The following is a 23,161-nucleotide window of genomic DNA, read 5'->3' as shown; positions in this document are numbered from 1 at the left end:
CAGTTGTGCCCTCCAAAATTCTCATGTTAGCTGCCTCTCTTCGCTTAGAGGAGCATAGAATCATAGGTACAAACCAACAAGTATATAACACCTGTTTGAAGTCTGAATAAACAAATATAATAACAGCTAGAGGAGAACTGTTGGGTACCCAGTTTGCTCTTCCCTTATATCTTACTTAATAATTTCCTCAGGCACTGGTGTACATGGGTCCCTTCTAGTCTCTGCCTATAGTACATAGTATTCTTGTCTCCTGTGGGCTGTAATAGTAGGTCTAATTTTAGTTGTTGGGTTTAGTGTGTGGGTGGTGGTGATGGGCTGTGATATAAGGGAGGTCAGACAAATGATCTGGTGGTCCTTTCTAGCCTTAAACTCCATGACTCTGCGACAGTTCCCAAGAGCATACTTGCTAATCGCAATATAAGAGGTCAAGTCCTGGCATCTATGGAAACCTGTTAAAGAAAAAGGAAGCAAAGTACAAGAAATTTTTTTGTCATGACGCAAGATTAATAGTGGGGTGCCCTGCAGATCTGTGCTAGGACTAGAATGCTATATATTTATGCTCCAAAAGAGGAAGTGACAGTAAGATGACAGAACGTATTGACCTAACATTTTTGGTTAGTCAACATGAGAGAGGAATTCCAGAAGGACCCAACCGAAAAAACTCAACCCAACTTGTGGCTATGCAACGAGAAATGAAGTTCAGTATGGGGAAGTGCTAGATAATATTCACTGGAAAGAACAGTTCAGGCTCTGTATGCATGCTGCTGGCTTCTGAATTAGTTATGTCTTCAGTATTTGCCAGGAGTAAATCTCAATATCTGTGCGCAGCTCATTGTATAGGAGCCACCAAAACAGTGAATATCATGTTAGCATTTATCAAGGCAGTGATAGAAAATACTATGGAAAACATTATATTGGAGTGACATTTCCCAGGGTACAATCTGGACTGTTGAACCACTATGTCCAGGGCCGGCACCAGGCACCAGCCTACCAAGCACGTGCTTGGGGCGGCACCTTGGGAGGGGGCGGCACTCGGGGTTTGTTTTTGGTTTTTTTTTGTTTGGCCAGGCGGTGCTGGCGGGAGGCGGGGCTTAGGAGGTGTTGGGGGGCGGGGACGTGGGCGGGGCAATGCTCAGGGTGGAGCCTGGGCGGGGCAATACTCGGGGGCGGGGCTTGGTTGACGCTCGGGGGCGGGACTTGGGTGACGTGACACTCAGGGGCGGGGACTTGGGCGGGGCAATGCTCAGGGTGGGGACTGGGCGGGGCAATGCTCTGGGGCGGGGCTTGGGTGACGCTCGGGGGCAGGGCCTTGGGCAGCGTGACGCTCGGAGGGGGGCGGCGCTCCTTGTTTTTGCTTGGGGCGCCAAAAATGTTAGAGCCAGCCCTGACTATGTCCCCTTAAATCTCCAACCTGGGGTGCCTTTTACACTGCTGTGACAACAAACCATTCCTGGTCCTGCTCACACACAGCCTCTGTCATGCAAAATCACTCCCAGCTGAATTACATGAATGCTCAAATCAGCCACTCATGAATTTCATACAGGGCAACACCAGCAAACTCCCAGTCCCAGACTTGTCCCCAGAAGTGTGCATCTTGTACTGCTCAGCTCTCTCCTTCTGGGCAATACAAGCTCATAGAAAGTCCATCATTTCATCAATGGAAAATGATCTGCACCAGCCCTATTATCTCAAGTGGAGGTTCCCAAACAAATACACACTGTTTTAGGTAAAACAATAAAAGTTTATTAACTACAGAAGGATAGATTTGAAATGATTGCAAGTAAAGAGGCATAAAAGTCAGAATTGGTTACAAAGAAAATAAAAGGTAAAATGCAAACTGATATCTAATTTAACAAGCAAAGTGAATTGAAAAGCAAAAGGTTTTCTCACCACAAGCTTACAGATGGCTGGATTGCTTCAGCCAGGACCTTCCCTGAGTTTAATGATGCTTCCTTTGTCTTTCAAACATTGTTGGTGTCATGACTAGAGATGAAGGGAGAGAGGTGATTTGAGAGCCTCTTTTTCTCATTCTTATACCCTTCTCCTCTCTTGGAGGATCACCCCCAGCTGGGGTTCAGGCAACAGTCACTCTGTTTGCACAGAAAACCCCCAATTGTTCCAGTGCCAGTATGTGAAGTTCTCGCTCACACCCTCCTTCCTGCCAAAGAATGGCCATGTAACCAGATGATAGCTCATGATAATCTATTTGATTATTCTGATACCTGGCCGGGACATCAGTGTGTCTTTTGTCTCTGAAAAACTGGTTTGGGCCTGCTTTTCTAACTTTGGAACATGTCACAGCAATATTCTACATTAGAATCTTATAACCTTACACACAATGTTGATACACAGATTTTACCAGAACAATAATGTTCAGCACATTGAGTTTTGAAATAACTCACAAGGCATACTTTGTATAAAATTTATCATGGTCTTGTAAAAAGGATAAATATAGGGGTACAGTCTGTCACAATGGGCTATTACAGAAACTTGAGGGCAGGTTCTCACCTGGAACATTATGTTCAGTTTTGCTCATCACAAATCAAGCAGAGAAATAATGACTAGAAAAGGTCTACAGAAGAAGAAGAAGAAGAAAACTGATAGATCTATCACAGAACATTCAGTTCAATAAGAGCTGAAAAAAGGCTACCCTTACTTAGTTTTCAAAGTAGGTGGGGAAAAAAGAGAAATGCTCACTACCGTAATGAACTCCTAGTCATCCATTCCCAATAATACAAGCATAAAAGGCCATTCAAAATTAAAAAGTGGCAAATTTAAAATTGATGCAGTGGAAGAATTGTCTTAGGGTACGTCTATACTTACCTGCCGGGTCGACGCGTAGCGTTCGACTTCTCGGAGTTTGAACTATCACGTCTAATCTAGACGCGATAGTTCAAATTCTGAATTGCGCTCCCGTCGACTCCGGAATTCCAGCACCGCGAACGGCGGTGGCGGAGTCGACGGGGGAGCCACGGACTTCGATCCCGCGGCGTCTGGACGGGTGAGTACTTCGAACTAAGGTAGTTCGAGTTCAGCTACGCTATTTGCGTAGCTGAACTTGCGTACCTTAGTTCGACACCCCCCGCCCCTTAGTGTAGACCAGGCCTTACACAATTAACCTGTAGAGTGCACTGCTGCAAGAAACTATTGAAATAAATCACTTTAGGCTTGGCTTGAAAATGTAACAGACACCTACTAGCTGGACAACTATATCTACCAACCAGAAAATATTTCTGTCTTTCTCTTTATCTAATGCCAGCTAACAGACACCTTAATAAGAAATTAGCAAACAAAATCTCTGTATAGTGAATCATAGAATATCAGGGTTGGAAGGGACCTCAGGAGGTCCAACCCCCCACTCAAAGCAGGACCAATCCCCAACTAAATCATCCCAAGCCTGATATTAAAAACCTCTGAGGAAGGAGATTCCACCACATCCCTAGGTAACCCATTCCAGTGCTTTACCCACCCTCTTAGTGAAATAGCGTTTCTTAATATCAAACCTAGACCTCCCCCACTGCAACTTGAGACCATTGCATCTTGTTCTGTCATCTGGTACCACTGAGAACAGTCTAGATCCATCCTCTTCGGAACCCCCTTTCAAGTAGTTGAAAGCAGCTATCAAATCCCCCCTCAGTCTTCTCTTCTGCAGACTAAATCATCCCAGTTCCCTCAGCCTCTCCTCATAAATCATGTGCTCCAGCCCCCTAATCATTTTTGTTGCCCTCTGCTGGACTCTTTCCAATTTTTCCACATCCTTGTAGTGTGGGACCCAAAACTGTGGGTATGGCTACACTTACGGTTTGCAGCGCTGGTAGTTTGCAGCGCTGGTCATCCAGCTGTGTAGGAGCAGCGCTGGTGTGTGGCCACACTCACAGCTACCAGCGCTGGTGTGTGGCCACATTTGGAGCATTTGCAGCGCTGTTGGGAGTGCTGCATTATGGGCAGCTATCCCAGCATTCAAGTGCACCAACGTGCTTTTCAAAAGAGGGGGGTGGAGGGTGGTGTACTGTGACAGGAAGCGGGGAAGATAGAGAGATTTTTTTTTTGACACCACTGTGTGTTAGCTTCCTGATTGGATCACAAAATGTTCATGAGCCCTTAGTCTTAACTCTAATTGCAAACAGCCTGCCTCCAACACGGACTCCCCCCTGTTTCACTCACTCCCTGTGGTGTACTGTGACAGGGAGCGGGGAAGAGAGAGATTGGAAAAATCACAAAATGTTTGCGAACCCTAACAGCCTGCATCCAACACTGTTTCCCCTGCCTCTCATTTGATCGTTCACAGCCAGGTACAGATAGCTCCTGTTTGCTGTGATCAGTGTTTGTTTTTATAGATAAGCAGTTCAAACGGAGCTCCGATCGGCTCCGTTCTGTTTCATTCACTCTCCCTGCCTCTCATTTGATTGTTTACAGCCAGGTACAGAACGGAGCTCCGATCGGAGCTCGTTCACAACAAAACAAAGAGAGGCTGCATAACAAAACAAAGAGATTAATTTATAAAAGCATTCTGGGATACACCTTATTTCCTGGAGGCCAATCACAGCGCTGGTGTGTGGCCACACTTGATGACCAGCGCTGCAGCACCAGCGCTGGAATCCTTATTCCCCATGCCGAGTGAGGTATACGGCCAGCGCTGCAGCCAGGGAGTTGCAGCTCTGGAAGTGCCCTGCAGGTGTGGCCACTTACTAATTGCAGCGCTGGTGGAGGCTTTCCAGCGCTGCAAATCGCCAGTGTAGCCATACCCTGTACTCCAGATGAGGCCTCACCAATGCCGAATAGAGGGGAATGATCACGTCCCTCGATCTGCTGTCAGTGCTTCTACTAATGTAGCCCAAAATGCCGTTAGCCTTCTTGGCAACAAGGGTACACTGCTGACTCATATCCAGCTTTTCGTCCACTGTAACCCCTAGGTTCTTTTCTGCAGAACTGCTTCCTAGCCATTCAGTCCCTAGTCTGTAACAGTGAATGGGATTCTTCCATCCTAAGCGCAGGACTTTACACTTGTCCTTGTTGAACCTCATCAGGTTCCTTTTGGCCCAATCCTCCAATTTGTCTAGGTCCTTCTGTATCCTATCCCTATACTCCAGCATATCTACCACTCCTCCCAGTTTAGTGTCAAACTTGCTGAGAGTGCAGTCCATGCCATCCTCCAGATCATTAATGAAGATATTAAACAAAACTGGCCCCTTGGTGCACTCTGCTTGAAACCAGCTGCCAACTAGACATGGAGCTCAACTACCCGTTGAGCCCGATGATCTAGCCAGCTTTCTATCCACCTTAGAGTCCATTCATCCAGCCCATACTTCTTTAACTTGCCAGCAAGAATACGGTGGGAGACTGTATCAAAAGCTTTGCTAAAGTCAAGGAATAACACGTCCACTGCTTTCCCCTCATCCACAGACCTCAGTTATCTCCTCATAGAAAGCAATTAGGTTAGTCAGGCATGACTTGCCCTTGGTGAATCCATGCTGACTGTTCCTGATCACTTTCCTCTTCTCTAAGTGCTTCAGAATTGATTCCTTGAGGACCTGCTCCATGATTTTTCCAGGGACTAAGGTGAGGCTGACTGTCCTGTAGTTCCCCGGATCCTCCTCCTTCCCTTTTTTAAAGATGGGCACTACATTAGCTTTTTTCCAGTCATCCGGGACCTCCCCTGATTGCCATGAGTTTTTAAAGATAATGGCCAATGGCTCTGCAATCACATCCGCCAACTCCTTTAGCACCCTTGGATGCAGTGCATCCGGCCCCATGGACTTGTGCTCGTCCAGTCTTTCTAAATAGTCCCGAACCACTTCTTTCTTCATAGAGGGCTGGTCAGCTCCTCCCCATACTGTGCTGTCTAGTGCAGCAGTCTGGGAACTGACCTTGTTTGTGAAGACAGAGGCAAAAAACCCATTGAGTATATTAGCTTTTTCCACATCCTCGGTCACTAGGTTGCCTCCCTCATTCAGTAAGGGGCCCACACTTTTCTTGTTGCTAACACACCTGAAGAAACCCTTCTTGTTACTCTTAACATCTCTAGCTAGCTGCAGCTCCAAGTGTGATTTGGCCTTCCTGATTTAACTCCTGCATGTCTGAGCAATATTTTTATACTCCTCCCTGGTCATTTGTCCAATCTTCCTGTTCTTACAAGCTTCTTTTTTGCATTTAAGATCAGCAAGGATTTCACTGTTAAGCCAAGCTGGTCGCCCACCATATTTACTATTCTTTCTACACATTGGGATGTTTTTTTTCCTGCAACCTCAATAAGGATTCTTTAAAATACAGCCAGCTCTCCTGGACTCTCCCCCTCATGTTATTCTCCCAGGGGATCCTGCCCATCAGTTCCCTGAGGGAATCAAAATCTGCTTTTCTGAAGTCCAGGGTCCGTATTCTGCTGCTCTCCTTTCTTCCTTGTGTCAGGATCCAGAACTCGACCATCTCATGGTCACTGCCTCCCAGATTCCCATCCACTTTTGCTTCCCCTACTAATTCTTCCTGGGTTGTGAGTATACAAGTTGATATCTAGATTGTTCAGCCATCTAACTGCTGCATTATCGAGTATAGCATGGTCTTGCAGTTCACCTTCCAATCTTCTAGTTGTGCACTCCTCCATCAAGTGTTGACTATATGCATTGCTGCCCTGCAGTCATTCTTGTAAAGATTGGGCTAAACCAAATTTATGTATTGTAGCAGCCATGATGGCTATTCCAGGAACAGTCCAAGATTTGCGTCCCAGGTTGCAAACAAGTGGGTGTAAATTTGGGCTTCTGAAGTTCACCAGCATGCCTGGATTGGGATTGTTGTTGCTCATGTGCTGGTCCTGTTGTCCCTCTGTTTTCCCATTTGCCTATTTTCTGTTTCAGTGGGGTTGGGGAATGGATGCAATGAGCTCTAAGTGTTTCTGGCAGCAGGAGGAGTGTTGGGGAGAGCAGGAGACAGCAACCCATGTGTGGATGGTAGTTTTACTCAGCTCAGGAGCTGAGATTTTAATGCTGTACCAGCCCTTACTCTGGAGATTGATTTTTTTTTTTATCATGGGGACACTATATAAGTGGCAATATCACTTGTTTTCACAGAATTAAGGATCCTGTAACATTCAGATCTGCCTCAGCCATTATTTCAGTGAGTGCTCTATAGACGTTACAATGGGGAGGAAATGAAGCTGGTGTTGTTCAAATTCCTGGGGTTTACAGCAGCTTCTCCTGTCTCTAAAGTGGGATTTTAGCAGCAGATTTGTTAGGTATGGGGATCTGCTGTTCGGGTATTAACAGAGAAGGGCACGATCACTTCTACTTGCTTATGTATTTCAAGGATGCTCTCAGAGTATCAATTCATGCCTTTGATATGTTTAGATTTTATGCTGTGTTTTTGATCAAGCCCACCAAGTACAATACTGAAAGGAAGAAAATTAACTTCAGATATAGTTTTAAAGGGAAGTGACCAATCTTGGCTGTATGCTTTATGTTTCAGAGTGAGTTTCTGTATGTAGAACTGCCCCCTTATCCCTGGGACTGTGCTCTCTGAGCTCTCCTGGTAAGAGCTTTGCCTCATCTTTAAACCTACCGCATCCTCCAAGGGTTTGCTGATATGCTCACTTGGTTTGGCTGGGGTATCTATCTTGTGGCTGAAACCCATGAGGTTTTACCAGACCCCTACATCTGCCTAATATCTGGCCTGCCCTTACTTCTGAAGCAAGACCCATCTGAGATGCAGAATCCAAAGCATAGGCAGTGGAGCTGACTTTCCTATATGACTGGAATGAAATCACTAGTCGTGTTGGCAGTAAGGTGGGTACTCATGTCCCATTGCTGTTTCTTGCCCAACCCCAGTGACTTACTGAAACCTTAATTACTTACGAGCCTTCTCCTTAGTGGTTGCACTTTTAGAGTGCCCTGGAATTACCGACAGTCAAACAATTTGTATTTTCAGAGCCTAGCTAAAGTGCTCTAGGCTGTCTGCAACAGATTTCAGTTTTACAGAGTCAGTAAATATCTCTGGGAGGGGGTGGGTATTTGAAGGTTGGTTTCTTCAAGTGGGGAGAAATGGACCAAGAAAGCCAGAGCATCTGGTGTTAAGAGATTAGTGTTTGGGCATTTGAACATGGGCTGCAGAGGGTTAATGGGAGCACGATGAGTACATTTTAATGGCTATAGAAAGTTCCAGAAAGCTATTGGGAGTAGGGTGGTGATATAAAAGGAAACAATTGGGTGGCACTTTAAATAGGAAAAATCAAAGAGAACTTCTTGGTGATCATTTGTAAATATCCTCATGATAAACCGTTGCTTAAGAATTCAACCTTTTTGCTAACTGAGAAGCAGAGTCAACAATTTGGAAAGTTATTGTTCATCCCAAATCCAGTCACTGGAACAACCCTCTCTGAAGTCTGATCAATGCTTTTTCTTTTTAGGTGGATTCTGAAGAACCTGTTTTTGAGGCAGTTATAAATTGGGTGAAACACTCAAAAAAGGAACGGGAGGACTCCTTGCCAGAGCTGCTGCAGTACGTGCGCATGCCGCTTCTTACCCCACGCTACATCACAGATGTCATAGACACCGAGGTATAAACAGCACAGTGATCCTGTGATATAGAAAGGTTAAGAGTCAATATTATTCCTTTGCATCCCATAGTTCAGCCCCACATATCTCAATAGAACACACTGGGGAGTCTTTCCATACTGTTTCCCTTCAGCGATGGCCTATAATTAAGGCTACGTTTTAGTCACGGGTATTTTTAGTAAAAGTCATGGATAGGTCACGGGCAGTAAACCATGAACATGACCTGTCCATGACTTTTACTATATACCCCTAACTAAAACTTGGGGCAGGGGGCCGTCGGTGATCTGGGATAGCAGTCTGGGGGTGCTGGAGGGAGCAGGTTGCAGCGCGCAGCCCAGGCTCTGTGCTGGGGAGGGAGGGGCGGGTAGGCCCCCGTTGATGCTGGGTGGGAAGGGTTGGTGGGGCTGGCAGGCTCCCGACTCCTACTGGCATGTCTCTGCAGTTCCTAGGGGGAGGGGTGGCCAGGGAGGCTCTGTGCACTGCTCCCAACACAAGCGCTGGCACTGCAGCTCCCATTGGCCAGGAACCGCAGCCAATGGGAGCTGTGGGGGCTGTACCTCCGGGCATGGGAAGCGTGCGGAGCCCCCTGGCCCCTCCACCTTGGAGCTGCAGGGACATGCACTCCGCCCTGCACTCCAAGCCCCAGCTCTGAGCCCTCTCCCACACAGTCAAACTTCAGCTGCTGGCCCGGAGGCTGCCCATGTTGTTTCCTGTGGCAAACTACATTAGAATGGTTTCACTGGTATAATGAAATTGATCTAAAACTAATATTATTACCTTGATGCCAATCCTCAGCATAGACGTAGTTGAACTAGTTTAAACATTGCTTAAATTGTTTTATCTTAGTTTGGTAATTTACTCGGTCTTGTTTGTTCAACCACAGTTAGGGAGCCCTGCAGTATCTGGCACTGTGCAGGTTTTTGGCCTTTTTTCGTCTGTAGCACTTGCAGCCTTTCTCTGTTGCCAGCAGGTCATCATGCAAGCCAGAGTTTTAATGTCATTTAAATCCAGTGGAACTGGTTCTAACATGATTGTTTCTAGGGAATTTAAAACAAATCAAACATACAACATATGCATGTTTTCTCCCAGCCTTTTATACGGTGCAGTTTGCCGTGCAGAGACCTTGTTGATGAAGCTAAGAAATTCCACTTAAGGCCTGAGCTCCGGAGTCAGATGCAGGGACCCAGGACCAGAGCACGTCTAGGTGAGCAACAAAGGAAAAGACACTCAGGAGGTTCTCTGGGACATTGCCAGGTATTGTATTTAGATGCTTGTCTACTGCCTTCTGACTGATGATCTCAGTGCTTCACAGATACCAATGAGCTAACTCTCACAACCCTTTGGGAAGCAAGTAATAGTCATCTAGTCCAACCCCCTGCTAAAAGCAGGACCAAGTCTAGGTTGGATATTAGAAAAAACTATTTCACTAGGAGGGTAGTGAAGCACTGGAATGGGTTACCTAGGGAGGTGGTGGAATCTCCCTCCTTAGAGGTTTTTAAGGCCTGGCTTGACAAAGCCCTGGCTGGGATGATTTAGTTGGGGTTGGTCCTGCCTTGAGCAGGGGATTGGAATAGATGACTTCCTGAGGTCTCTTCCAACTCTAATCTTCTATGATTCTATGACTCGGACCCTCCAGCCCTGCAGGGTCCTGGGATCCTGGGTCTGAGCCCTAGGTTAGCATATTTGCAGTGTGTATGCAAGAGGGGTTTGGCTTGAGCCTTGCCTGAGACCTGGGCTTAAATTGTTGTGTAGACATACACTCAGAGAACAGGCAGAAATCAGACAGAAATAGGAGAGAGCTCTGTGGAGCTTTGGGATAAAATACATGCTTCAAAATAATTTGCTTGTTTACATAGTTTTAAGGTGACTGCAAAGGAAAGAAATAGTTTGATTTTTTTTCCCCTTCTCTGTGATGTACAAGGAAGGATTAGGCAGAATATTTAGCATTTTTTCTTTTCAGGGCTTGGCTATCCTTGTTTTACTTGGCACTATTATGGACAACTGGGGAAGTAGTAGGATGATGATGGAATGAGTAGCAAGGAGGTGAAACTGGGCAACTGAGTGGGGGAAGAGATTTTAAAACGATTACACTGTTCTTTGATGTATTTATTTACTTATTTAACTCAAACTCCTGACAAACATTGGAGGGAAAATAAGTTTCCTTGTTAAAGATCCAACACTGCTCCCCTTTAAGTAGGGGCTCAACAGGCTCCCATTCCACTAATCTGCACCTTCAAGAGACCTCCAGAAAAAAACAGAAGAGGAAACATTATATTCTTGATATTTCTAAGCTAAACAGAACAGGCAGGAAAAATCCTTTCAGGCCTTCTTTATACATGATAAAGAAGCAAAAAGGGCACAGAACTCTTTTCTTTCCTTTATAGGAGAAATATTCAACACAATTAACTTCATGGTCACCTGAAAATGACTTTATTTGTAATTTAATATTTTCAGAAAATAGTTCTTCCCCCAAATCATCCCTTCTGCCTTTAATTATGAGTATTTTGTAGCTGACTTGCTTCCTTCCATCAGGATAGGTCTCCTAACGTGCTTCAGTGGGGTAGCTAGGTAAGTACAGCAGCAACTCTGGTTGCATGAGGAGGGGATAGGGCATTGATGCTCACAGTGAAATGGTGAATGAGGGAGGGTGCTCTCTCTGGCCTGCATCTGAGGGGTAGCTTAGATGATGAGAAAGGAGAACAATTCTTGTGAGAATAAGCTAGGAGGAGCATGCACCCTCCACCAGCCGCTTTGAGGTGTGGGGAAGGCTGAATATTGTCTGTATGGAGTGGGGAGGGAGACAAAGAGCAGTGACAGCAATATTCAGTTAAAGAGGCAGCTGTGCCCCATCATTCCTGGCACAGACCATCCCTCCAGTGGATCCAAAAGTTTCATTAAAGGATTCTTTCTAGGTGACCTTTTGGTGGCAGAGGAATTAACTTGACTCTGGACTTTTCTTCTACAGGGGCTAACGAGGTTCTGCTAGTGATTGGAGGCTTTGGTAGTCAGCAGTCACCTATTGACGTGGTGGAAAAATATGACCCAAAGACCCAGGAGTGGAGTTTCTTGCCGGTAAGGAATCATCTGCTTTCCCACATTTTTCACCACCAGTAGGTCCTGCAAATGTAATGGATCAAAATACTGATAGGTCTAAACATTATGATAAGGGGATAATTGCTTAGTGTTCCCCATATGGACTGTCAATTCTCTTCCGCTTAGAATTGGAGATTTATGTTCAGAGGGACTGCTGAGGTTTAGATGTTGCCAGAAGTATTAATGATTCAGCATCCTTCCTCCGCTTGACTGAGATTTGCACCGGTGCCCCAACTCAGTACCAAGGCTCTTTGCTGTTTGTGAGACTGTCTTTTAGGTGAGATATTAAATTTAGATCCCAAGCTCTTATGGCTGTTAAAAATTCCCCTGAAACTTTTTGCAACTGTTTGTATGAGTTTCTGTGTTCCAGCTTGGATGATTGTAATCTACCTCCTTAAATTACGACTGCAGTTAGATTCTGTATTCTCCATTTCCTCTCCTAAGCTGTTGTGTAGTGTTGCTATTAGCTGTTAAACAGCTGCCACGCTGGAGGCTGTATTTCAGTGGTGAAATGATGCTAGTGTATAAACAGTGTGTAATAAATGAGAGAAGTTTGTAGAGCACAGTAAGATGTGTGGAGGAAAGATGCCACTAATTGATGGTCATTAGTCTTAATATTGATAACATAGACATATCAGGTATTTTGGAAAGATTAATTAAAATATCATCTCAGGAAATATACATTGAGAAAAATGTCTTCATAGATTAATAGATTTCAAAGCCAGAAGGAACCACTGCATAACACAGGCTGTATATCTTCCCCAAAATAATTCCTAGAGCAGATCTTTTAGAAAAACATCCAATATTGATTTTAAAATTGTCAGTAATGGAGAATCCACCACAACACTCAGTAAGTTGTTCTAATGGTTAATTACTCTTGCAGTCAAACATTTACACCTTGTTTTCAGTCTAAATTTTCTCTAGCTTTCAGCCATTGGATTGTTTTTTACCTTTCTCTACTAGATTGAAGAGCCCATTCTTCTTCAAAATGAGTGTCCCTGTGGATGCTCCCTGTGGATGTGTTGGTGCGTCCCTGCGCCTTCGCTCAGAGATTTTTACAGCCGTACTCGCACGGGCCATTCATGCGCGGTGCCTGCCTCATGCGCCCGCCGTGTCTCAATAGCACACATGCATGGCCAGTCTTCTCAATTCCTTCTCTACTGTCCCTGGCCTGAAAGCAACTTCTTTGCTTTTAGCTAGTCTAGTTAGTTTTACACAGTTTTACCCTGTATTTAGTCAGATAAGTTTTATTTTTTCCTTCCCAGTCCCTCAAAACAAACAAACAAAAAAACCCAGTTTTTTCTTCTTTCCTGTTTTTCCTGTCAATTCATAATCTGACTGGCTCACCAGGTTTTAAGTGCTGCACTCCTATTTCGGATGGCCACTATCAATGTGTTTGCTGCTTGGGGGAGTCCCACATCCCCCAGAAATGTATCTACTGTAGTAAATTAAAAGCCAGGGGGGAGGGATAGCTCAGTGGTTTGAGCATTGGCCTGCTAAACCCAGGGTTGCGAGTTCAATCCTTAGGGAACGGGGGTAAAAATCTGTCTGGGGATTGGTCCTGCTTTGAGCAGGGGGTTGGACTAGATGACCTTCTGAGGTCCCTTCCAACCCTAATCTTCTATGATTCTATGAAAAGACAGAGACCTCAGGCTCAAGTTAATATTAATGGAAAAGTCCCTCGTACCTGCCTCCAAACCAGGTGCGGATTCCTCAGTAACACAAAGCCCTCCTAGGTCAGCAAAAGAGGAGTAATAAAAAAAAAAAAAGGGAGGGGGGCAAAAAAACGACCACCTGTCTCGCCTCACAAAGACTTACCACTTCCCAAACGATCTCCAAGCAGGTTTGTCTCCTCGGTGCCGACCACTCCATGGCTCAGCACATATGAAGCGCCAGGCACCTCTGGCACCGCACGTACCCTGGCTGCTTCCAAGGCACACCGTCCCGATGCCAGGGCTTCAGGCTTAAAGTTGCCTGCCTCTTCTCGTGCAGCACTGAGCAGCACCCTGAAAGACCCGGTGCCAATTCAACTGAGCCTGCCCATGTCACAGCCTAGTGCAGTTGCTACTGTGGCACCGGCACCTCAAGCCACTATTCCTGCCCCTACGGCACAGCAGCATTCAGGACCACCCGACTCCATGGTATCACAATTGCAGCTAACAGAATGCACTCTGGCTGCAAACACTGCGGCACCACAGTTTGTTCATTCAAGGGATTTGCTGGTATCACTGACCCTATAGTTCCCTCTGCTTGATACTGATCTCTCACCAGACCTATCAACGTGGCCCCGACAGCTCCTGTTCCCTCTCACTTCTCTAGTTATGAGGATGCTGATGTTCAGGGTGGTTTTTCACCATACTATTCCTCCCAATTCCAGACCCCAGTCAGCTTGGGATACAGGAGATCAAGATCTTCATACTCCAAGGACCTACCACCCTGGTATGCACACCCATGGATGGGATCACCCATGCCATTTCCCAGATAGTGGCATTAATGAGGCCCCTGGGAATCATACAGGAGACACCATGGTGACCGACACAGCCCCAGAAAAGGTGACACCGCATCTCCTCTTGAACCTGTGCATACATCTGCGACTGAACTACAGGAACAACCCGCAGTGCTGCACGCAGAAAAAGAGGCATCTGACACCTCTCCGAACAATATTAATTAACCCACCATCCCCACCGGATGAGGCTATTATGCTCCCACCTCCAACAACAGTGGATGATTTTTCTAATTTTCAGGATCTCTTCAAAAGAGTGGCTAATGAATTTAAGATTACCCTGGAGGAAGTACCAGAAAATCAGCATGAGCTGACAGACATCCTGCAACCTTCCAGTGCATCTAAGATTGCTCTCCTATTAATGCACCATTATGGATCCTGCCAAGACTATCTGGCAAACGCCAGCCACTATAACACCTACTTGCAAGCTAGCAGACTGGAAATACTATGTCCCTTCCAAAAGCTCAAGAGTTCCTTTTCATGCACCGAGCACCAAATTCACTGGTAGTTGAAGCAGCTAACCAGAGGAACAAACAACAGCATCTCCCGTCCATCCCCTTTAACAAAGACAGTACAGTAACTCCTCACTTAATGTTGTCCTGATTAACGTTTCGTTGTTATGTTACTGATCTATTAGGGAACAAGCTCATTTAAAGTTGCACAGTGCTCCCTTATAACGTTGTTTGGCAGCTGCCTGCTTTGTCCACTGCTCGCAGGATTCTCTGGAAGAGCAGCCCCTCCTTGTGGGGATTAGAACCAGAGGGGCCGCCCCCCATCAGCTCCCCTAAATTCCCTGTAAGGTGTGTGGCTCGGCAGCTGCCTAGCAGCAATTCAGGTGGCCCTCCCCCCACTGCCGTGCTGCTTCTGCCCTGCCCTCGAGCTGCTCCCGGGAGCTTCCTTCTTGTGGGGGGAGAGGGGTGCTGATATCAGGATGTGCCCCTGCCCCCCTCCCCCCCTCCCGTTCCTTACTCCCTCTCTCCAAAGTGGAGGGACAGGACTCAGGGACAGAAAGGAGGGAGCTTCCTGGAAGCTGTTGCTTCCTGTCTGAACTGGCTGATCTGCTTAAAAGGGCAACATGCTTGAAGTGGGGTCGGTGTACTTAAAGGGGCAATGCATCTCTCTCTCTCTCTCTCTCATGCACGCATCTCCCAGCAGTTTGGAAAGTCAGCACCTGTGCAGCCGTGCATGTGCTGTCAGGAGGAAGGAGTGGTGCGCTCCAGCTGGATAGCATGGGCTCATCATCATGTTCAGTTTTTGCAGGGAAGTGTTTGCAGCCACTGCCCTGCATCTGTGTGTTTCCTCCCTCCTGCCTCAGTCCGTGCTGCCTTGTAGAGTGTGAGGCTACATTAACAACAGCGTATTAATCCTTGAGGGCTCAGCCGAGTGCTAGTTTATCATTTAGCAGCAAGGCATTCCCTGGGAAATATCCTACCCTCGTACTCTACCAACTCAACCAAGCGTCACAATCATTCATTGCCGTGTACAATATTAAACTCTTTGTTTAAAATTGTTTATATACACATACAGTATATGTTTTAATGTCTTTTGTCTGGCGAAAAAAATTTCCCTGGAACCTAATCCCCCCTATTTACACTAATTCTTATGGGGAAATTGGATTCCCTTAACATCGTTTCACATAAAGTCGCATTTTTCAGGAACATAACTACAACATTAAGTGAGGAGTTACTGTAAAAGGTTGGACCTACTTGGTTGAAAAGTTTGTGTCATCCACACTACAATTCAGGGTGGCTAATTACGTGGCCCTATTGGCCAAATGTGACAACAGAAATTACAGGAAACTCATGGACTTTATTACCGATATTTCTGAGGACAAGAGCCAGCAATTCAAAGCCGTAGTCTCCGAGGGGCACTGCAACAGCAGTCGTGATGCGTTGGGCCTCATGGTTTACATCTTATAGATTCGTAGATTCTAGGACTGGAAGGAACCTCGAGAGGTCATCGAATCCAGTCCCCTGCCCTCATGGCAGGACCAAATACTGTCTAGACCATCCCGGATAGACATTTATCTAACCTACTCTTAAATATCTCCAGAGATGGAGATTCCACAACCTCCCTAGGCAGTTTATTCCAGTGTTTAACCACTCTGACAGTTAGGAACTTTTTCCTAATGTCCAACCTAAACCTCCCTTGCTGCAGTTTAAGCCCATTGCTTCTTTTTCTATCCTTAGAGGCTAAGGTGAACACATTTTTTCCCTCCTCCTTATGACACCCTTTTAGATACCTGAAAACTGCTATCATGTCCCCTCTGTCTTCTCTTTTCCAAACTAAACAAACCCAGTTCTTTCAGCCTTCCTTCATAGGTCATGTTCTCAAGACCTTTAATCATTCTTGTTGCTCCTCTCTGGACCCTGTCCAATTTCTCCACATCTTTCTTGAAATGCGGTGCCCAGAACTGGACACAATACTCCAGTTGAGGCCTAACCAGCGCAGAGTAGAGCGGAAGAATGACTTCTCGTGTCTTGCTCACAACACACCTGTTAATGCATCCCAGAATCACGTTTGCTTTTTTTGCAACAGCATCACATCTTCTTCTTTCCCACACAAGATTCAGAATACTGTGGAAGATCTCCCCTTTGATGGAGACAAATTATTCGCCACAAAGACCAACAAAGTGTTGCATACCATGAAGGATTCCAGAGCAATGCTCAGGTCCCTAGGCATCCACACACCATTGACTAGAAGGAGACAATATAGGTATCAGCCATATCCGATATCCGACCTACACTCAACAACACCAGAGGCCATATGATCACCAACAGCAACAATGCCAGAGACCTAGGTACCAATGTCGCTGCTCCACTCTGTCAACACCTTCCCAACCCCCTCTACCTAAAAAGCAGATTTGAAGCCTTGCTCAAGGGTATAGAAGACTTCCCACCACTCCAGCGCTCATATTACCTACCCATATTTTTAGGCACTGCTTGCTACTTTTTTTTACCACAAATGGCAGAACATTACTACCGACAAATGGGCCTTAGAGGTCATCAGAATGGGTTACTCCATTCCCTTCCTGTCCATACCTCCCACCTACCTCATCCCTCTTCAGGAACCCCTCTCATGACCACTTGCTCCACCAAGAGGTACAACATCTCCTGCAAATAGGAGCCCGACCAGCACAAAGAAAAGGGGTTTTACTCCTGTTATTTTTTAACAGAAAAGAAAAATAGAGGATGACGGCCCATTCTCGACCTCAGGTGACTCAACAAGCTCATCAAAAAGCAAAAATTCAAAATGATTACCCTCACAACCATAATTCCAGCTCTGGAGCTGGGAGATTGGTTTTCAGCCCTTGACCTGCAGGATGCCTATTTTCTTGTAACTATACATCCTGCCCACAGGCGTTTTCTCTGCTTTGTTCTGGGCTCACAGCACTACCAGTACAGAGTTCTGCCCTTGGGCCTCTCAATAGCTCCCCACATCTTTTCCAAAATTCTCACGGGGGTAACGGCTCACCTAAGGAAAAAAGGAGTCATAATTTTACCTTACCTGGATGATTGCCTCCTCAAAGTGCGGCATCTTGAGGAGGCCGTTTGATCCACCCAGATGACTGTCAACTGTTTCCAGGGTCTTGGCCTACATATAAACAAACAAATCCACATTGATTCCTACCCAACAACTGGAGTTCATAGGTGCACACCTCGATTTGTTAACAGGACTCGCATCTCTCCCATTCGACAGATTCAACACCATAAGAAATCTGATCGCCAAGTTGCAGAACATCCCTCAGGTCACTTTCTGAGACTCCCTACAACTTCTGGGCCATATGGCCTCTTGTACTTTTGTGGTCAAAAACGCACGCCTCTATATGTGGTGCTTCCAAGGCTGGATGACCAGTGTCTACAGGCCAAATGTACACGGTCTAAACAGACTTCTATCCATCCCTACTAAAGTCAAGGACTCACTCATATGATGGATTCTTCCACACAATTTCTGCTCTGGAGTCTCATTCCCACAGGACTCCCCCTCCATTATAATTACTGCAGACACCCCCCCACCCCCCCCCCGCTGAAGCTTCTTTACACATAAACCTTCTAGAACTACGAGCAGTCTGCAATGCTTGCCTCCAATTCCTCCCCTTCATCAAAAACCAAAACAGGATCAAGACTGAAACATCGCCTGCATGTTTTATCTAAACAGACAAGGAGAAGCTCAATCCCATCTCTTTGCACCAAAGCTATGAAGCTTTGGAATTGGTGTCTCCAACACAATATCCAGTTTTCAGCTTCTTACCTACCCGGTTTTTTAAACACTGCCGCGGACGAGCTCAGCAGACCATTTTCCCTAGATCACGAATGGGAGATAAACAAGACCATCCTACACAACTATTTAAAATATGGGATTACCCGAAACTGTAGCTTTTTGCAACCACAAAACCAATTATCCAGAATTCTGCTCCAGAGTTGGCCTAGGGAAACACTCCTTGGAGGACACGTTCATGATCCAATGGAGCGGCAAATCACTGTACGCATCTCCCTCCCCCACCCCCCCGATGCCACTTCTACACAGAGTGTTGCTCAAAATACGGACCGACTGTGCCAGGGTCATACTAATAGCCCCTACGTGGCCCAGGCAGGCGTGGTACGCTTTTCTTACTGGGATGTCTATTTGCCCGCTGATTCCACTGCCCCTTCTTCCAAACCTATTATCAAAGTGGTTGACTACACCACCCCAGCCTCTTTATCATGAAAGTGTAACTTACAAATGTAGATTTATTTTTTTTAACATAACTGCACTCAAAAATAAAACAGTGTAAAACTTTAGAGACTATAAATCCTCTCGGCCCTACTTCTTTTTCAGCCAGTCGCTAAGGCAAACAAGTTTGTTTACATTTACGGGAGATACTGTTACCTACTTCTTATTTATTATGTCACCAGAAAGTGAGAACAGGCGTTTGCATGGCACTTTTGTAGCTGGTGTTGCCAAGGTAGTTACGTACCAGATATTCTAAACATTCGTATGTCCCTTCATGCTTTGGTCACCATTCCAGAGGACATGCTTCCAAGCAGATGATGCTCATTTAAAAAAATGGTGATTAATTAAATTTGTGACTGAACTTCTTTGGGGAGAATTGTATGTCCCCTGCTCTGTTTTACCTGCATTCTGCCATATATTTCATGTTATAGCAGGCTCAGATGATGACCCAGCACATGTTCGTTTTAAGAACATTTTCACAGGAGATTGGACAAAGTGCAAAGAAGGTACCAATGTGAGATTTCTAAAAATAGCTACGTCACTCCACCCAAGGTTTAAGAATCTGAAGTGCCTTCCAAAATCTGAGAGGGATGAGGTGTGGCACATGCTTTCAGAAGTTTTAAAAGAGCAACAGTCCAATGAGGAAACTACAGAACCCAAACCACCAAAAAAGAAAATCAGCCTGCTGATGGCATCTGATTCAGATGATGAAAATGAACATGCATCGGTCTGCTCTGCTTTGGATTGTTATTGAGCAGAACCCATCTTCAGCATGGACGCATGTCCTCTGGAATGGTGATTGAAGCATGAAGGGACATATAAATCTTTAGCACACCTGGCACGTAAATATCTTGCGACGCCGGCTACAACAGTGCCATGAGAACTCCTGTTCTCACTTTCAGGTGACATTGTAAACAAGAAGTGGGCAGCATTATCTCCTGCAAATTGTTACCAAACTTGTTTTGTCTGAGCGATTGGCTGAAGTAGGACTGAGTGGACTTGTAGACTCTAAAGTTTTACATTTGTTTTATTTTTGAATGCAGTTATTTTTTGTACATTACATAATTGTACTTTCATGATAAAGAGATTACTCTACAGTACTTATATTAGGTGAATTGAGAAATACTATTTCTTTGTTTTTTTACAGTGCAAATATTTGAAATAAAAATAATAATGTAAAGTAAGCACTGAACACTTTGTATCCTGGGTTGTAATTGAAATCAATATATTTGAAAATGTAGAAAATATAATTTTTTTTTAAATAAATGGTATTCTATCATTGTTTAACAGTGCGATTGATCACACAATTGATTTTTTTTAATCGTGTGACAGCCCTACATGTTTTTTTTTTTTTAAATAATATGGCATTTTTCCTTGATTGAGGGATTGTGGCTTTTGGGGCATCTAGTAAAGTGTTCTTTAGTTGTTTCCAGCTGTATGCTAGAGCAACAAAGATATGGAAACATGGTTTAGTTAGTATGTGATGCACAACTTCTGAAACTTCCTTATGAGTTGACTAGCTAAAGAAACCTGTGAGAGAATTAGAATGTAAATTTAATTTACTTTATTGAAGTACACTAAGAACTCGTAACATAAATACTGTAGAGCAGTGGTTCTCAAAGCTGGTCTGCTGCTTGTTCAGGGAAAGCCCCTGGCGGGTCGCGCCGGTTTGTTTACCTGCCGCGTCCGCAGGTTTGGCCGATCACAGCTCCCACTGGCTGTGGTTTGCGCTATAGGCCAATGGGGGCTGCGGGAAGTGGTGGCAAGCACATCCCTCGGCCTGCGTCGCTTCCTGCACCCCACATTGGCCATGAGTGGTGAACTGCGGCCAGTGGGAGCCGTGATCGGCCGAACCTGTGGACACGGCAGGTAAACAAACCGGCCCAGCCCACCAGGGGCTTTCCCTGAACAAGTGGCGGACCAGCTTTGAGAACCCACTCTTCCTTTTGTTGGAAACGTGTGTTTTGCCTCTGCAGAGCTAAAGTTGAGTCTAGATTTCTATTTTAAGCCTCTCTCTAACTACTGATTGGAGCAACTGATTTGTTTGTAAATGTCAATGTTTACTATAGGGCAGGCAAAGTTTTTTTTAAGATCTGGGAAAAGTGTTGGATTCCAGATGTTTGTGTGCTGCTTAATTAAAATGGGCTGTGTTCTAATGTGTCATCCCCCTTCTTCTCCCCCCCCCCCCCCCGTTCCCCAACAAGTAAATCTTACTTTTTTTTGGCTTCCTTGTTCTCAGTTGTGGAAAATGTTATGCACCGCTGCAACTCCTTGTGTACTTGAGAGTAGGGCTTTTTTGAAATCACAGGAAAGGATTATATAGGAATCTTAATATTTTAGCCATAGAGATTAGTAAAGGATTAGGGTAGAGAAGCCAGTTTCATTATCCAGGAAAGTGCCATTCCTGCTTGCTGCTATTTTCTGTGAGCTAGAGAACTACAGATGTTCTCCAAGATCAGAAAAGGAGAAAGGAGTGGGGGAGAGGGAGGAAGAGAAAAGGTAAGGGGGAGAAATTAGAGACTGAAGAGGGAAATTCCAGGGCAGGAGAGGAGTGGTGGAAGTATGCTGTCTCTCCTGCAACACTAAATCAAAACCCTCTGTGTGATGTGATTACAGGGCTGTATAAATGGCTGCATCATTGCCGATTTGTTTTAAGTTGCTACATAAGCTCTGCATCCAAAAATATATATATCAATATATAAACCTGCAAAGGACTTTATCAGATTGGGCCTCTGACCTTTTTGCTCCTTTTAATCTGGATAAAAAAAAGGAATGGACGGGTTTTTGTTTGTTTCTGGCTTTAAAAAAAATTATTTTTATTTTTTTTACCTCAGAAGTATCTATCAGGAGTGTCAACTCTGATCTGCCCTGGTTTTGCTGAGTGTCTCAGAGCATGTGCACTATCTGCTTTCCCACCTTAATTGCAGGTATGAGGTTGGGGAATTGTAAACCAATACATCCTTTCTCCAAAATATTAATATGTTGTTGACATTAATTAGCTGGTTTTTTTTGTTTTTTTTGTTTAAAGTTTTTAAGGGATTAAAAACCCCTTCTCTCAATTATTATAACTCTCGGTTTCTTATGATGTCATCACATCACTAAGTCTACAATCACCATAGAGTGTGTCTACACAGCAACTAGATACCCATGGCTCGGGTGTCTGGGCTCAGGACCCTGTGGGGCTGAAGGGTCCCAGACCTAGGGCCCAAGCCTGGACATCTACACAGCAATGAAACAGCCCGAGCCCTGCGAGTCCGAATGAGCTGGCGCGGGCCAGTCACAAGTTTTTCTTTGGTGTGTGGAAATACCCTCAGAGCCTAGACAGAACCTGAATTTCTATTATAGGAAAAAAACCAAGGGAAAAAACTTACAAAAAACCATTCACATTCTTCTTTTATCCATTGTAAAGAATTTTTTTAGAAAAGGCTGTAGCCCTATTCTTTCCTTTGCAGGTCACCATTAAGTCTCATATGGTCCAGGAAAAAAAATCAAACTATGAATGGAAATTGAGCCATGCAGTGATGTTTTGGAGGTGCCAGGACTCAGGAGACCTGAGTTCTGTCCCCAGCCCTGCTTCTAGGACACACTGGATTTTGGTCACCTTTCTGTGCCTCAGTTTGATTATCTGAAATGGGGATAGTGATACCTTCTTTTTAATCACTTTTTGATCTGCTGATAACAAGCACTGTATGAAGGCTAATTATTACTATTATTTCATTAACTGAGTGTGCAGAGACACTCTCATGGAGCTATAGTTTCATTGTGGCTTGCCCCATTCATCTCAGTGGGGCCTTAAAACTGTGAAGTTTATTGATGATCATTTAAATGTCAACAGTAACTATTTCACCACTGATATTTTAACAGAGACACCTTGCTAACATGCATGTTTGTTGCTGAATGTAATGGGAGATAGTGGAGAGAGGACACTGGAGGAGCTAGTGGCTCCTGGGATGGAGAATGAGGAACACTACTCCCCAAATGTAAAGCCACCCCCACCCCTACCAAGTGGGGGGAGGTGGGAGAAGAGAGGGAGGAGCTGCATTTCCTACCTAGAAGAGCCTGGATGCCATGAATTCCCAAATCCCATTCTGCTCTGGGAGTGAAACCCCCAAGATGTTCCCTACACATCTGCCAAACTTTCCAGCTCTCCCTCTTGACAATTACTACAGTGCTGACAAGTGGTGGGAATGCAAACATCTCCGGAACGTTGAAATTTTGGGGGCAACAGAAAGTAAACTGAATTTAATTGCAAAATAAATAGTGCAAAGGATGTTGGACTGGGAGGTGGGAGGCTGAGGGGGAGATCATAGGG

General features: G+C 45.1%; 1 protein-coding gene across 2 annotated transcripts in view; it reads left to right on the top strand.

Moving 5' to 3' along the window:
• The window catches only part of KLHL12 (kelch like family member 12), a 75,656-nt gene that overhangs the window by 31,283 nt on the left and 21,212 nt on the right, over positions 1–23,161 (top strand). For both annotated transcript variants that reach the window (XM_039535880.1, XM_039535879.1), the window contains 3 exons: positions 8,393–8,542; positions 9,630–9,744; positions 11,506–11,612. In XM_039535880.1, coding sequence (XP_039391814.1) covers positions 8,393–8,542; positions 9,630–9,744; positions 11,506–11,612 — 372 coding nt within the window. The remainder of the gene's footprint in view (positions 1–8,392; positions 8,543–9,629; positions 9,745–11,505; positions 11,613–23,161) is intronic.

Source organism: Mauremys reevesii, linkage group 4 (genome assembly GCF_016161935.1).
Source record: "Mauremys reevesii isolate NIE-2019 linkage group 4, ASM1616193v1, whole genome shotgun sequence".
NCBI classification, from domain to species: domain Eukaryota; kingdom Metazoa; phylum Chordata; order Testudines; family Geoemydidae; genus Mauremys; species Mauremys reevesii.
Note: the sequence above shows the minus strand (reverse complement) of the source record. Positions and strands in the feature narration are given on the sequence as shown.